Source organism: Callospermophilus lateralis, chromosome 4 (assembly GCF_048772815.1).
Source record: "Callospermophilus lateralis isolate mCalLat2 chromosome 4, mCalLat2.hap1, whole genome shotgun sequence".
NCBI lineage: Eukaryota > Metazoa > Chordata > Mammalia > Rodentia > Sciuridae > Callospermophilus > Callospermophilus lateralis.
Window position 1 is genome coordinate 76,391,601 of NC_135308.1, and position 17,416 is coordinate 76,409,016.

Here is a 17,416-nt window from a genome sequence, read left to right on the forward strand (position 1 = left end):
ATATTACATGTTGGTTGTCAGTTCCTAATTATCTTTCTATCCTTTTTTTTTCTTGAGGTACGTTGTATGTGCAAGAGTAATAGTTGGGGGCTGTCAGTTCCTTCCTTGTGTGGAGTTCTTCAGATTGCAAGTTCTAGCATTTCAAGGTGGAGCATATTGGAGGATCTTGTCTTCTTCACTCACAGCAAGGGGTCACTGTAGTGTTCTGTGAAATGGGTTCACAGAGGTGGAGTTCCTAAAAGTGGGTTTTGGGTCTAGCTAGACCCCTTGTGCTTTGTGGTTTGGTGAAGCTTTTGAATCAGCACATTTCCAGAGCCTGGCTGCTTTCAGTCTGTGCTGGGCATCTATATTCCTTGAGTCTCCTCTGGGTTCCACTCCAGGATGGAGGAACCAGTCCTTTGACCCCCTTTGCTTCCTAGGGCTCTTGGCCATCTGGACTCAGTCCCAAAGCATACATTCACTCCTCCCCCATCCAAACAAGTCCCTGGTCATTCCTGGCTGTCCTGCAAACTGCAGGATTCAAATATTAGAGACATCCAGGATCTCTCAGGTCTAAGTGTCTTGAATTCCACTGGATGCATCACTTTTCATGCCTGAATTGCATCTGGTTTTCTAATGACACTCTGGGTCACATGGCAGACTTCTGCTAGGTCAGGTTTTTGGACCCAGCTGGAATCACACAAGTCTGGGCACCTGGGTTTGGACCCACACTCACTGGCCACTGTAGCAGAGCAGGAAAAATATGACACTTTCCCTGATCTTGCAGATCACCAGGAAATGTGCAGCATATCTCTCACACAAAAACAAAGAGTAGCTCACCTACTGGTTCAACTGTAGATGTGCGTGATTAACGTCTCTGCTTCAAGACACCCCTCAGTGCCACTTGAAGTGCAGGCTCTCTTAGTCTATCAGACCTCCCCACAGTGGATCTGCATCTGCAGCTGCCGGTGCCAGTGGTGAGGTTTTCCTTTCCTTTATTTTAATTTTGTTTTTCTCTGTGCAAGTTTCTGAGTCCCAGGCCATTCTGAGATTTCAGTATTAAATCCTTACCCTCTTGCCTGGTCACACTCCATGGAGCCGTTTGGAAAGTAACCTTTTTTATTCCATCATCTTGCTTTATTCTCTAAAACTTTTTTTTTTAAATAAGTAAATAAACATCCAGTATATAGACCAATAATCCAGTCTGTGTATCTGTATTCTAGGGGCCTGAATAAGGAATTTTTGGACCTTGAGAGGCAAATAAAACAATAAAACAACAACAAAAGACAAAAATGAAAACCCAAATTCAGGACTTATGATTTGATTCTAAAGGTTGAAGTACTGATGCCAACACGTATGTGTCAGTTTTCTATTATTGATAAAAGATTGCCATTCTGACTGAAGTGAGGTAAAATCTTAGAGTAGTTTTGATTTGCATTTCTATAATTGCTAGAGATGTTGAACATTTTTTCATATATTTATTGATTGATTGTATATCATCTTCTGAGAAGTGTCTGTTTAGTTCCTTGGCCCATTTATTGATTGGGTTATTTATTTTTTTGGTATTTAGCTTTTTGAGTTCTTTATAAAGCCTAGAGATTAGTGCTCTATCTGATGTGCAGGTGGTAAAAATTTGCTCCCAAGCTGTAGGCTTTCTATTCATCTCACTAATTGTTCCTTTTGCTGAGAAGCTTTTTAGTTTGAATCCATCCCATTTATTAATTCTTGATTTTAATTCTTGCATTATAGGAGTCTTATTAAGGAAGTTGGGGCCTAATGTGACATGATGGAGATTTGGGCCTATTTTTTCTTCTATTAGGAACAGGGTCTCGGGCTTAATTCCTAGGTCCTTGATCCACTTTGTGCTTAGTTTTGTGCATGTAGAGAGAGAGGGGTTTAATTTCATTTTGTTGCATATGGATTTTCAGTTTTCCCAGCACCATTTGTTGAAGAGACTATCTTTTCTCCAATGTATATTTTTGGCACCTTTGTCTAATATAAGATAACTGTAATTATGTGGGTTATTTTCTGTGACCTCTGTTCTGTACCATTGGTCTTCCAGTCTGTTTTGGTGCCAATACCAGGGTGTTTTTGTTACTATTGCTCTGTAGTATAGTTTAAGGTCTGATATAGTTTAAGGTCTGCTTCACTTTTCCTGCTATGTGTTGCTTTAGCTATTCTGGGTCTCTTATTTTTCCAGATGAATTTCATGATTGCTTTTTCTGTTTCTATGAGGAATGCCATTGGTATTTTGATTGGAATTGCATGAAATCTGTATAGTGCTTTTGGTAGTATGGTCATTTTGAGAATATTAATTCTGCCTATCCAAGAACAAGGTAGATCTTTCCATCTTCTAAGGTCTTCTTTAATTTCTTTCTTTAGCATTCTGTAGTTTTCATTATAGAGGTCTTTCATCTCTTTTATTAAGTTGATTCCCAAGTATTTTATTTTTTTTGAGGCTATTGTAAATGTGATAGTTTTCCTTGTTTCCTTTTCAGAGGATTTGTCACTGATATACAGAAATGCCTTTGACTTATGGGTGTTGATTTTATATCCTGCTACTTTGCTGAATTCATTTACTAGTTCTAGAAGTTTTCTGGTGGAATTTTTGGGTCTTATTGGTAAAAATCGTTTCATTGGCAAATAGTGCCAATTTGAGTTTTTCTTTTCCTATGTGTATCCCTTTAATTTCATTTTGTTTGTCTAATTGCTCTGGCCAGTGTTTCAAGAACTATGTTAAATAGAAGTGGTGAAAGAGGGCATCCTTGCCTTGTTACAATTTTTAGAGGGAATGCCTTCAATTTTTCTCCATTTAGAATGATGTTGGCCTGGAGCTTAGCATATATAGCATAGATAGCTTTGATACTGTTGATATATGTTCCTGTTATCCCTAGTTTTTCTAGTGTTTTGAACATGAAGGGGTGCTGTATTTTGTCAAATGTTCACTCTAGTCAGAATGGCACCTATTAAGTATACAGACAACAATAAGTGTTGGTGAGGATATGGGGGGAATGTCCACTCACACATTGCTTGGTTGGACTGCAAAATGGTGCAGCCAATACGAAAGCAGTATGGAGATTCTTTGGAAAACTGGGAATGGAACCACCATTTGACCCAGCTATCTCACTCCTTGGTCTACACCCAAAAGATTTAAAAACAGCATACTACAGGGACACAGCCATATCAATGTTTAATGCAGCACAATTCACAAAAGCTTAACTGTGGAACTAACCTAGATGCCGTTCAGTAGATGGATGTATAAAGAAAATGTGGTATATATACACAATGGAATATTGTTGTAGCCGAACACTTTGTATTTATGCTTTAATCCTGACTCAAATTTCCAGAAGAAGGCCTAATATAACACTCCTATTTGACTTTGTATCATAACATATATATTCTCTTTTCTTAGAAAACTTGCTTGTACATGTATCACTTCAACATTTTTAGTCTGTTGTCCATTATTGAATCTGATACCCAAAGCTGGTCACCCTTAGCAGTTGGCAGATTCTGGTCTAACTTAGGACACATAGCCCCCATGCAGGTCAGGATCTGATTTGTTATGCCGCTTTCCAATATAACCTACCCAATTTTGTATTTTACTTACTTCCCTTTATTGTAAAAAGTCTCCTTTAGTCAAGTCTGTCTTTTTATTTTCTCATAAAAATACACTCATTGTTTTTTCCTTCAGGCATTTCTTTTTTTCCCTTCAGGCATTTCTATAACCAAACACACAATGAATTCTCCTCATATATAATCCAACACTTTTTTCTTTCTCCTATGTGAAACTTACTCAGACCAACATTGCTAAGTTTTTTTTCATATTATGAACTCAGCCATTGATTGCTGTTAATTTTTGTCTCAGGTTTCTATTTGGAATCATGTAAATGGAAGAAATGATTATTGAATGAATGAGGAAGTAATGATAGAAACTAGATAAGAAAAATGTTTATTTATCAAATCTTTGAAGATGCAAGAAGAGTTTCTTTTCTGTGAAGTCCTGTGAACAGAGACTATATAGCAAAGTACTTTTTGTTCACGTAGTTCTCAGGCATTTCCATGATCTGTGATAGTGGAAAGAAAAGGAAATTAAGATAAACTTGGATTTCCATGAAAATAAAGCATTCCTTTCCTTAAATTTGAGCATCATAGTGCCTAAGGAAACCCAATTAGTAGGAAATGAAATCTATTATATATAATTATCCTATAAGCAGCCTTCTAAACCATTTGAGATTTGACAGAGTCCTTGGTTCTTCTCAAATGCATGTTTTTCTGCAACAATACACAGTATGAGCAATATAATGCCTATGAAGAATATTTAGCCAGAATTTTATGAAGGAAGAGATTTGGGAGACAAACCAGAGAAATTCTGACTTCATTTTGAAGGAGTATGAATCATTTACCTTTGCTGCAAGGAGCACTGTACTCAGCAATTGCAAACTCATCTGAAAAAACAAACATTATATGAAGTCAGTGAAAGAATCTTTGCTGTTGGAAGAACTTCATTGTATCAGAAATGTCAATGTCATTCACTTGATGCACTACTTACTACCTTATATTTTGTATGTATCAAAGACAAAAAGGGGAGAATCAACCTTGGAGACAAAATGAAGTGATAAAGAGAATTTAATGTAATAAATCACCCCTATACATTTTTTAAACCTATGTTTCTGATGAGGAATTTTAATTTCTATGTGAAAATTGCCCACACTTACCTGTCTCATAGTAATCATAGACTTTCACTATGGCTGGTTTCAGATCTCTTACTGGAATATCTTGCAGAACTGTGAAGGACAAGCTCAGTGTCTGATTTGACACCTATAAAGCAAAAGAGAGTTAAATGGACTTTCCAAGAAGCTTTCTTTTCTCCTTGGATGAATAAGCATTCATCTGCTTTTTTGGGTGGGAAAAACCCTTTATCAACTAACTACATACTATAAGATCCTTAAATTGTACAAAAGTCTTTAGACTAGAAGGGAAATTTGCCAAAACATTTCTTAAATAATGAACACAATTTATATAACTTCCATCAGTGCCATCATGTGGCTCTGTGCATGGGGGAAATACTATATGCTTTTTGTTGGTTAACTGGCTATGTCCTTTTTTTTTTTTTTTAACTATTCAAAGATTTGGTATAGTTTTGCTTTTCCATTTTTTGGAAGTACTTGTGTAGAAGAGGTATGTAAATGACATACCACTGCTGGTTTGTTTAAGTTTGTTTTTGCTTTTAATAATGATTTTGCAAAGTGTGATTCCTGTCAATATAGGCATGCATAAACTATGTTGCCATACCTATCTATAAAATCACATTGGTTTATTGGTGAACTGATTATCATTGGTGAACTGATTATCATTATCTTTATTATTATTGGTTTTTATTATTTTATGATCCAAGTCTAGCTGAGATTGACAGTGTTTTCCCCCTTTTATATTGTTGATGGGGATGCTGATATAATAATTGACTAATTGCAATTGGTTACTTCCTTACATTATCCAGTATCTTCAAAATAACTTGTGGACATAATGAAAACATTTTGTAGAAAATCCTTTGCTTATAGGGTTCAAGAAATATTTATATCCAAATATTAGAATAAGCTACTTCTACTCATAATCCCAGGTTTAAATAAAAGAGAAGAAAAACATTCATTGGAGTTCTCAGATTTCTAGTTTAGAAGGGATGTCTAGATAACGCATGAACTTACTTCCAAGACAACATCTTTAGAAGGATTTTTATCTATATTTTTTTTCAGCTACACTGGCAGGGCTCTCACCTTATCCAGGTAAATCAAGACATGATTGTTGCTGACTTCAGTCCGGTTCACATGGTTCAGTCTTTCAAGCTGAAGAAAATTAAAATAACACAATGTTAATAAAATAAATGAAACCCCTAGAGGATCCAGAGGGGGGAAAATTCTTATTCCCAATTCCTTCAAATGCTTTTTGTAAGTAAAAACACGTAGGAAAAATAAAAATTAAAGGTAATTTGGATGAAGAGTTTAATAGTATCGTGGCACATGACCCATGGTAAAATTGATTCATCTGAAAGGAACAAAATAGCCTAAACTTGGGAATTACTCCTATTTCATATTGTTTATTTGTGATGGAAATTTTTTGTTTTATTTGACTTAGAGCAATCTCTTCTCTTAACTTCTGTAATACTTATGATAGTTCATGTCAGTCATTTTCATGTTTATTCATGGGTTCATGTTTTTTCATGGGTTCATGTTCATGTGCATTAAGATTCTAAGCTCTGTGCAAGCAGGAACCTATGATATTTTTTACCGTAGCCATCATGACTTCTGACAGAATACTCTGCACTTGGTGGGAACTCATACAAACATGCCAAATTGTAATTGTGAGTCTGGAGATAATATAAATTATTGATAGAGGTTGATTTAATATTGTTTTAATAACAGTATTTTCTTAGTGTAGGTATACATAAAACATTAAATAGAACAGAGTATCCTGGGCTTATATAAACCTACCATTTTCACTGTTGGCTTCAGGGGGATGAAGCCAGAAACCATCTTTACATCAGCAATGACCATGTTGGAGGCAGGACGACTCCCAGTGTATCTAAGAACCCAGCAAAGGAAGGGATTAGGGTTTTCTATGTTATGAAATATTCCCGTTTTTCTATGTCATATTAAGTACTCTACAAGGAACACATTAAATCCTCCCAAATATGCCATCCCAATGATTAGAAAAGTGGTAGTGCATAAGAATTTTTAATAGGACCTGTTATAGCTATAGAGACCAGCCCTACTCCAGAACTGATTGAATCAGAATTTCAAATGTGTGGATTCTGAGGATCTGTGTTTTAAGAAAGCACCACAAATGATTCTTTGACTGGGGGCCTCTAATCTATGCCAGATGTTTATTACATACACTTATCTTAATCTTTTCCCAGCCAAATTATAATATTCTTACAGACAGATACTTTTTTTGTGAGGTCGGTAGCTATTTAAATGTATATAAATATATTTCCCTCCCAAATTGATTGTATTGTATGTAACTGGAGATTTATTTATTGCCCGTTGGAATTACAACCAAAGATTTACTCTTTTTTTCCTATTCAACCTTTGCAAGAATTCTCTCTTTGCCATAACTATATCAAGTACAACAGGATTTCAGGATTTCATTAGATTGAAGGAATTCAGGTCATAGGTAATGTGATATTCTTTTTTTTTTTTAATTGAGGAGAAACATTAACTTTTAAGTAACATTAGACAACAATAGGTCCTAGAGGCAGGGGATGGACAATTTAAACTTCATCACAAAGAAATTCTATTGCATCAATATAAAAGAATACATTACCTTTTAAATAAATGCAGTGTGAGCACTTACTGTCACAATGTTTAGCTTGATGAGGAGTCCAGGTAAGAAGACTGATTATTACTCCTAGAATTAGGTGATGTAGTCAAAAAATCTTACCTGATAGTCATTGAGATCTGGAAGGTGGTTTGGCTTTTGGGTCCATCACAAGTTTGGGGAAGAGTCAGTACCTCTAAAGCAAATGGGAAGTCTTCCTTGTCTGGGAGAATATTGTATTTCAAGGATGTCTGTGGAATATTAAAGACAGAATCTCTTTTTCCCTCTTATCAGAATTCCCGTCATCTTCCTCAGTTCTGATTTGCCTCCATGGTTTGCTGAGCTAGGATTTTTGGGTGATAACAGATACTGTGTAAACCCTTGTCCTCCTTTACCCTGAGGGTCTCACCTGGAGGTAGACACATCCTTCTCCCTTCACTCTTGCACTGTATTCCCCAGGCACTGTTGGTAAGGAGACCTGCTGTAGTAACAGGCGGTTGTTGTTGTCCACTTGGAATTTTGAGGAAAATGTCCCTGAAGACTGGATGGTGACCTGTGCAGCTTTCCCAGTCCTACTAAAAGTAGCTGCTCCATATTTGGACAAAGCATGGAGAGTCACCACTGTGTCCTGAAAGAGGAGTGGGAGAACCCACTTAGATATTGCAATGGTTTGGAAATGGTTGGTCCTTTTGGGATCACGTGTTGAATGTCTGGTCCTCAGAGTGGTGAAATTGAGAGGTGGTGGAATCTTTTAAGAGATGAGGCCTAGTGGGAGGTCCTTAAGTCATTGAGGGCACTGCCCTTGGAAGGGATGAAGGTAGTTCTTATAGGAATCCTTAGTAGTTCTTGTAAGGTAGGTATTATTAAAAAAAAGAAAAGCCTAGCCCCATCCAGATATATGGCTTCCTTGTTTTGAGATGTTATCTCATCTTCATGTTTAGATACATGGTTATATAGTTAGACTTAGGAAGTTGGATGGGTAAAAACAATTCCTTATGCTTCTAAAAATGAATGTGTACTAAGAGGTAGATGGGGGCCATGAAATGTGTCAGAGCACCTGAAAATGGAGATTCTCAAGGCAAGATTATTGTATTTAGAGTTCCCGTGAACAGTTGTGAAGGGATTCCTAAAACTGGAGAAGAGCTGATAGGAGACTTCCCCCTTGTTCTGCTGATGCCACACCACTACTTTAGGGAGGCAGAGTTTTGAAAACAGGAGACTGTGATAGCACAGGGACAGGGTGCCAGAATTCTATGCATTTTCTTTTTAGTCATCTTTGACTTATATAATTATCCCTATATACTGACAATATTTCAAGGTATTTTCATTTTCATTTTTTTCTCCTGTGTTTGTCTTTTTCTACTTGAAGGTTAATCGAAGATTCTGGCAAATAACCAACCTGGGTGGAGGAGAAACCACCATGGGAATTCTGTTGCTTTGTGATCCACTTTACAATGGGCACTGCAGAAGTCAGGTCCTCTTTGGTCGGGGCCGGCTGGACTGTGAGGAGAGTGAGGAGCACATAGGCTGTCATCTCCACCTCAGCAGAGGGAGCCTGAGGTTGGTACAAAAGTCCCTGTGGTGCCTTGGGTTTCTGAGGCCGTGTCCAGTGGATAGTATTATCTGGGTGGGAGAAATAGATACTCATAAGTGACTAAATATTCATATTTATTTTAAGATGAAAGTATCCAAATTGGAGCTGAAGAGATGATTTCTTTCTGATTATAATATTTCAAACCTCTTAGAGACACGTTCCCCTCAGTGAAAATATGAACTTGGTATATTTCAACCAAGTTAAGTCAGCTAATGTTGCCCGAGTCAGAACCTATTGCCATCTGTACTTTGAAATAGTCACTACAGTTGGGATGGCAGAGCAAGTTCTCTCACTGGTCGCGGCTATTTCCTGTTTCTGATGTTGTTTAAACCATATCTAGAATATGTCGAGATTTTTGTCAGGCCTGTCCATAGAGGTTTCTTGTGAGTATCACAGATCACATGAAATAATACAGTTCATACTCATTAGATTTAAAAAGAAAAAAAAATTAATCCTTAAAATACTAAAAATTGAACTACTACATGAAATATCACATGGGTGTGAAACATTGGGAGCAGTGGGAGCTGATGTTCACTACTATGGGATGTTGACTGCTCCTTTGGAGCAATTTGGCAATATTCAGAAATGGAGAAAGTGTGTTTAGCTTATGATCAAAGTATAATTTTGGGAAACACATGTACAATGAGATAAACACCTGAATATTCACTGTAGTGTTGTTTGTAATAGCAAAAGGTAACAAAGGATTCATGAGGAGAAACTCAACATATAAATTATAACCTAATTATATATTATAATATATTGTACAGCAGTGAAAAGTAATGAACTAAAGTTACAGGGACATGTGTGGAGATTGACATTAGTATAATGTTGAACTTAAAAAATAAAAGATGAACAAACATAAAATGAGCTACTTAAATGTAATACTGCATATCTAAAGGTGTGAAATGTGAAAATTATAATATTACTTAGGAATATGTAGCAGAAATATAAAGAAATCCATAAAAATTGTAATGAAAAATTCAGGATAATGACAACCTCTGATAGTAGAAGTGATAACATAGGGACTTTTTTTTCTGCATTGGTAATACTTTATTTCTTACACTGAGAGGGAGTTATATGGGTGTTTCTAAATATTCTTTATGCTTTTCGTGGTATATCTGAAACATTTACCAAATATTAAAGTACACTGCTAAAAGACAAACGTAGAATACATTTTACTGGCCATTTTAATATCTGCATTTTATTTTCTATTTCTTTAATACCTCATATAGACCACAGTATATGTAGAAGAATTTTGTGAATATGAATAGATTGGTCAACATTATTGGTATTGTGAAATCAGATTAAAATATCAGAATTTGTTCATGGGGCAAGTCCATGAATCTTTCCTTATGTTTAAGATGATATGATAACATTGTGTAAGGGTTGGGTATAAGGAACTGATATCTTTGTAATAATTGCTAGTACTTTTATAGAATTCTCTTGGCCATATATTCTACTAGTGTCTTCCACATATTCATTTATTTACTACAACAATCTTATGAGATAAATTATATTATTAGTCTCATTCTACTGATGAAGGAACTGAAACAGACAAGTTGCTGACTTGCCCATGATCACATACATAAGATACTTTGAAGCTAGTCTCCAGAGGCCAAACTTCTCACTACTAAATCTATCATCTCTTATATTTTGATGTCTGATTTTATTAAGGTATCCTGAATTTTATAAAAATATGATGTGGAATATATATAAATATGATGTGGAATACATATATGTATATATATATATTTATATTTATATATAGTGTAGATAAAAGAAGAGGGGGATAAGGATCATAAGAGGTAGGAGTAGGGAAGTTTTGTAATGTAGTTCTTGAAACAGAGAATGTGGGATGAGAGAAAGATAACAGGTGTTCTCTCACCTTCTTTTACAGCTTCCTTATCAAGTGAGTTCAGTACTTCTTTCCTCTTGTCCTGGTTACCTGCCAGGGCAAATGCATAGGCCAAAAGTGCCTTGGTGTAGACATGGGTGCCATGGGCTCCTTCCTTTGCCGACTTCCAGGCTGAATCCAGGCAAAACAAGGCATTGCGGACAACAGGATGCTGTGATAGGAGAACAAAAAGTAAAACTAAACTATGTGAACAGGGGTGCTAGCATTCCCAGGTTATCACACAGTTTATGACACAGGAGATAAAGAAGTTTTTTGAATACATTGGTTCATCTGTTCCTCATTCTAATGGATATTGAAAGAATAGATTTTGCTCTGCCATTCTCATCTACACACATATACACATATACATTTTTTGTGGTACTGAGGATTGAACTCAGGGGTGTTTGACCACTGAACTACAGCCCCAAGACTTAAAAATTGTTTTGTTTTGAGACAGGGTCTTGCTGATTTGCCTAGCCTGTGCTGAAACTTATGATCCTCCTGCCTGTAGCTGGGATTACAGGCATGTGTGACTGTGCCAGGGTGCTATTCTTACCTATGCGAGCCCAGAAACATAGACCATATCTTTAGGATTCTCTGGAGAAAAATCCTAAAGGGGGATATAGCTCAGAGGCATGACTGGGAAAGTACAAGTCTGTCTTAATAGATTGGCCAAATTCTCTATTGGTCTGGAAGTCATTGACACTGCTTAGATGAAAGGCTGACGGTTGGGTTTCGGTAGGTTAGTGTTTCAGAGAGCAGGTAAGTGGTTTTGTTGCATGCAGAACTACTCTTTACCAGGGAAATGGGGTGGTACCTACAGTGACTGGGAGTGGAATCTCCAGAAGGGCTATGGTGATATAGGCAGAGAGGGTGACTTCATCTTCTACTCCTCCCTGTGAATATGGAAAAGGAAAAGACTTGAATAATTTAACTTTTCAGAATCTCATTGAACAGCTTGTTCTATTGAGCTGTGTCATGGAATTTATTTTTATTCATATCCATCCCCAATGACCTAAAGTATCACAAAAATTCTAAGTTCCATTCCCTCTTTCTTGGTGTTATCCAGGTTTTATTTTCCTTGGATGACTTCTGTCAGGAATTTCTACATTGTCACTTCTTTTCTTCACCCTTATAGATATCCTAATGGACACATCAAAACTAGCCCTGGAATGATTCACCTTTATGGCATTGTTGAGCAGTGACCCAGAGCTCCTGAAGCAGCCATTGTCCTTCTGCTTCTGGGAGAGCCAGATGAGGGCTTGGGTAATGTGTGTTTCATCAATGAAGATATATTTTCGAGCCTGGGCAAAAGTCTTCAGTACAAAGGCTGTGAGCCTGTGGGGGAGCAAGTGATGATGATGTTATATTGTCAGAAGGATTTTATAACCACATACCAACAATAGGCTTCCTATGACACTTCTCTACATAGAAGAGTAACATAACAGGAATTTTTGTGTACTTAGAATTCCTCTCTCCTTTAGTCTCCTTGTATCTGTAGGTCTCATATTTCCTATAGGTCTGGTATTTGCCACAGGAAGTCTAAGCATTTCTAACTTATTTTTCTTAGTTACTTCAGGAGGAAGGGTTTTAGATCTCTCTTTTCTTCAGAGATTTTCTTCTATACCTGACAGAATCTTCTATAATCAGCTTTTTTATGTAATAACTTTTAACTGGTTTTTGCCTAAGGGATTTAAAGAATAATGTCTCATATTCCAGTCTCCTTAATTCTTTTCTCCTTTTAGTGATATTTTTCTCAGTCAAGACAAGCATGATCTAAGAAAACAATAAAAATTGAGTTAACGTGGTTTATCTGGAAGTAATATGTTCACTGACAATGTCATTTAAAAACTCATGGTTATAGGAGCCAATTTAGAAAAAAACGCTATGTATATTATCAACAGGGTAAATTTGGGGAACAAGTCTAACACATTGTATTTAAACATCAGATTTTTGGCTTGTTACTTTGCTAATTTTTCTGTATTTATCTAGCCAGTATATGTCTAGGGTTTCTGTGAATACAAATGTGGTAATATATGAAAAAATTTGGTACAGAAATGAGAGCTCATAAAATTGCTCTTCACTTACCAGGTGTTGCCCTGGTTCCTGCCATATTTCTCCCCAAAGGTGCTATAAGAGCCATCGTGGTGTTTGTAGTTTAACTGTCTTTGGTAACCTGGAATGGAAGGTTAGTGAAATAATATGACAGATAAATGTGTATTGACAGGCTAGAGACATTATTAAAATGCTTTGGCTTCTCTTGTGCCTTTTGCTGAATATTTCTATCATACTTTAGAAGGTTTTGAGTGCTAAAAATTTTATTGGAGATTGGATAGTTTTCGTGAAATTAACCATCAGAGTATTCATACCATAGTAGCAATCATGGTAGGATAAACTGATGTATAATACGTAGTATTGATAAGTAATTCAAGCGTACTGGGAAATAAATTGAAATAATATTGTCAGCTTTCCACTCACTCATTCAGTAACTCACCAGTGTTGAGATAGCCAATGGCTTTGGATTTGATCTCTGGAGTCAGCTGCTGTGTTTCATTTAGATAATCCAGAACATAGATGTTAGGAGCAAAGAGAACCATATTCTGTTCTCCACAACCATAAGGCATCTGGAGGAGATTCTGTGTGTTTTGCATTGCAGAGCCCAATATATCTCCTATGAAATGGGAGAGAGGGAAGTCATAAAGTTTAGAGATTATAGTCTATCTGAAGTATTAAAAGGAAAACAGTAATTAGCTGTGCTTGAAAATAATTAGGATTTTTAGGAAGGTGTATTTCATGGATAGAAGTATGATTGGAAGCAATAAACAAACCCAAAGAGGGAAAGAAGAATAACATTAAAATTATATCTGTTAATCTAAATAAATATTTATGGAAAAGAAATATAGTAGAAGCTGTTAATATCCAACTTCATTTAGGGACTGGAAACTCACCCAAGACTGAGACAGAGGCTCGGGCAGATTCCTCTACTACATTTGGTGGCAACTTCAGGGATAATTGTTCAGATACCTCACCACCTAAGGGAAGAAACAAATCAGTCATAGGGAAACTATTTCTGCAATATATGTTTCTGAAGATGCAATGTATGTTTCTGAAGATGCAATATATATATATATATTTTATGATCCGTCAGTTAAAACTATGACTTACTCCTAAATTATTCCTGAAAAGTTGGTCTTCTTTTTTGTAGAACAGTTTTTTCTTAACATCTTATACATGGCTATTGGGATTCTAAGATATTCTGAATTTCATCCCTGAACACATTTTTTCCCCCCTGTATATAGAGTTTCATTTCAAAACAGATTGATAAGGCCCTTGTAATGTTGTGGTTCAGTTGCGTTCATCCTATGGCTATGATAAGATCATCTATTTTTTTTTTGGCTGCCTTCACCCTCCTTAATCAATAATGAATTGTATAAGGAAAAAAAATCCCCCAACAAAACCTGTATATATACATAAGCAAAGGAAAATTCCCCCAAAGCACTCAAATTCTACAATAATCTTATATTCTTTCTTCAATTTTCACCTTAATGAATATAGTATTTTTATGAAGACCTAAAAATGGGTATGAGGAGATAAAGATGAATAGCATTTGACTTCTTGAAAATAAAATAATTACTAAAGATGGATATATGTTTCTGTTTAAATGTTGGTGGATTATGTGAAGATGAAAATGAGAGAAGTGTAGTATTTGCTTTCATATTACATCCCTTATCATAAAGTTAATATTGAAACTTTTGTAAGACAACAAACATCATCAGTAAACAGAAAAGAAAAATAACCAAGAGCAGGACAACATTTTGACTCATTTAAAATTAAATAATTGCTAGTGATGAACATACATCTAATGCTGTTTTTAATCTTGGTGAAGTACAAGAAGAAGAAAATTAGAAAAGTGTGGTATATATCTTCTCTTATTCATAATATTTAAGGCGTATATAAGAAATAAGATATTATAAGAAAAATTTAAAAAATAGCCACATAAATGAAAATATATGCAATATAGTCAACTGATAAAAATACCAGTGTCATGCAAGTAAGGCTAAAAAATTAAAATATTCAAAACACAAATGGTCAAGTGATATAAAGGCAATTTATAAACATGCAAAAATAAGCTTATGTTCACTTGTGATTAGGGAAATATAATTTAAAACCACAACAAAATATTTTTAATACAACTTTTTTTGCAAAAAGGTGGTAATTAATGATTAAGCATACATTATGGAAATGTATACTGTTGGAAGTATAAATGTAAACTAAAGAAGGGATTTCTTTAGTTCCATTAAAACTAAGACCATAGCATATGTCTACCTTTTCCATAGAAAGTTGAACCAGCAGATATCTGGAGACAAGAACATCTTTTTGAAACCTCTGATACTTGGAAATAAGTCTGAGAAAACTATGTGGTCCACAGAGTTGAATTAAAACCAAATTAGAAGGATAAGAAGAATTATCTCACTTTAACCACATCAACTCTCTCCTCCAGGTAGATACAATACTAGAGGAGAACTTTTCCCTGGGTCCATGGTTTCTACAGGAGGAAAAGAATCAGAGGCAGTTATCCAGCTCCCTTGGCATTCCAAGATGCTTTCCAAGGGGCCCACTCTGGCTTCACCTCCCTGGGAATCCAGGGGATAATATTACAGCTGGACCACATGAGTCAGGCAGAAATTAAAAAAAAAAAAAGAGAGAACTCATGGTGAAAAGCATATGGATCTTGGTGCCATGTATGTGTTTCTGTTCCAAAAGCTTTTTATGCAACAGCACTACCCATGCCAGACAGAGGTATTACAAGAAAAGAAAATTATAAGCCAGTATCTTTTATGAACATAGATGTAACAATCCTCAAAAATCTACTAGCAAATTGAATTCAACAACTCATTAACAGTATCATTTGCTATGATCAAGTGTGATTTATCTCTAAGTATATTTTAACAAAAACAAATCAATAAATGTTACATATCACTTTAATAAAAGGGAGAACAAACATGATCATTTCATTGGATGAAGTAAAAGCTTTGACAAAATTCAACATCCTTTCATGAAAAAACTCTCATCAGATTAAGTACAGCAGGAATATACTTCAGCAAAATAAAGGCAATGTGCCATAATCAGCAAGACCAAACTTGTGGTTGCAGCAAAGGGTGATGGAGGATTAGAAAATAAAAGACTCACACATGCAGAGTTTGAAATAAAGCTGGGATCAGGTGGAGTGCTGCCCTCTGATGGAGAAGCAGATCTAAAAAGTTATGCCAGCAATCTTTATATATATCTCAGTATCAGGTTGAAGACTATGCAAGCATTAATCTTTGTACTTAGGAAAGTTACAGAATTAGACACGTTATCAGGTCTTACCTCACAGTGAAAGGGACAAAATATACAAAATTCTTTGGACTTCAAACATTATACAAGCTGTATTTAGTGCTATTTTAATCAAAATAGTTGACTCTTACCTGAGGGACAAAGGAGTGAGTTGAATGTTACTTCCTTCTCTAGTCCTTCAGGCTTTAGGGAAAAGAAAAAGAAGTTAGAGATAATCATAAACTGACTCTCAGGGCATGTGTACTGATAAACAACAGAATTTTGAATACTAAAGAGAAGGATTTGAACTGCATTATAATATCAAGTTAAATATAAGCATTATGAAGGAGACATGTTGATAGATGACAGGATAAGGGAAAAATACAGAAAACATGTCATGAGAGAGAAACAGACAGACAGACAGACAGACAGACACACACACACATACATGAGACAGAGACTGAGATGGGGATGATAGGTAGATAGGAATAGAGAAGAAAAATTTTAAGAAACCATCATATATTATTATTATAATTATTAATTATATCCAAATATGTGTAGTATGAATGTTATTATGGACTATATATTATCCATCTCTTTTTCCCTAACCTGATTCAGTGCTGTTTTTGTATGACTTATCAAATGGACAGGTTCACTTACTTCAACCAAGAGTAGCTTGATGATTGTGTCTTTCTTTCCATATTTAGGGACCATAGCCACTTCACTCCCACAGAGCTCCTGAGACTCCAGTGCTTCTGCACTCACAGTGAAATTCACATTTCCTAAAAAAGCAAAAACAAAAAAGCGGTAGAGATAAGTACCATCTTTCCTTTCCTCTGTGCTTCTGATTTCAAGATTTATAAATGTTTAATGCTCTGTAGGCTTATATTTCATAAAAACATAAGAGCAGAAATAAAGCAACATAACCTAGAGGCCTCTGATACTGAGAATATAAGGTGGAGATGGAGGTGAGGAAGTGAGGGTATCCTTCTAGGAATCCTAGATTTACAGACCTCCGACCATCTGGAGGTCTTGGCTTGAGGGAAGTAACACTGAGACACACAATCCTTGAGTAGAGAATTAGAGACTCCAGGAGTCTGTTCCTCACCTAATGACTTTGGAGTTACTTCCCAGGACACAGTGTGCCCTCCATCACCACAGATGCAATGAGACCCTTGTTCCTTTCCCACTGGGACAGCTAGGAATGTGGGGGAGGTTTCCAGCTGTATGCGGACCTGAAACCACACAACAGACAAAAAATTTTTAAGTAGGAGACCAGAAGGATAATGGTATTGAAATAAAGGATATTGAGGGAATGGTTA

At 35.9% G+C, this 17,416-nt stretch overlaps 1 protein-coding gene across 1 annotated transcript in view; it reads right to left on the reverse strand.

Moving 5' to 3' along the window:
* Window positions 1-587: 587 nt before the first annotated feature.
* The window catches only part of LOC143398346 (alpha-2-macroglobulin-like), a 45,923-nt gene continuing 29,094 nt past the window's right edge, over window positions 588-17,416 (reverse strand). Inside the window, exons 20-36 of the mRNA XM_076855321.1 lie at window positions 17,203-17,329; window positions 16,755-16,876; window positions 16,247-16,298; window positions 13,727-13,810; window positions 13,273-13,449; window positions 12,867-12,954; window positions 11,960-12,116; window positions 11,600-11,674; window positions 10,770-10,950; window positions 8,690-8,913; window positions 7,700-7,918; window positions 7,414-7,541; window positions 6,465-6,555; window positions 5,751-5,819; window positions 4,695-4,797; window positions 4,383-4,424; window positions 588-721 (exon numbers count right to left, since the gene is read on the reverse strand). Coding sequence (XP_076711436.1) covers window positions 588-721; window positions 4,383-4,424; window positions 4,695-4,797; window positions 5,751-5,819; window positions 6,465-6,555; window positions 7,414-7,541; window positions 7,700-7,918; window positions 8,690-8,913; window positions 10,770-10,950; window positions 11,600-11,674; window positions 11,960-12,116; window positions 12,867-12,954; window positions 13,273-13,449; window positions 13,727-13,810; window positions 16,247-16,298; window positions 16,755-16,876; window positions 17,203-17,329 — 2,073 coding nt within the window. The remainder of the gene's footprint in view (window positions 722-4,382; window positions 4,425-4,694; window positions 4,798-5,750; window positions 5,820-6,464; window positions 6,556-7,413; window positions 7,542-7,699; window positions 7,919-8,689; window positions 8,914-10,769; window positions 10,951-11,599; window positions 11,675-11,959; window positions 12,117-12,866; window positions 12,955-13,272; window positions 13,450-13,726; window positions 13,811-16,246; window positions 16,299-16,754; window positions 16,877-17,202; window positions 17,330-17,416) is intronic.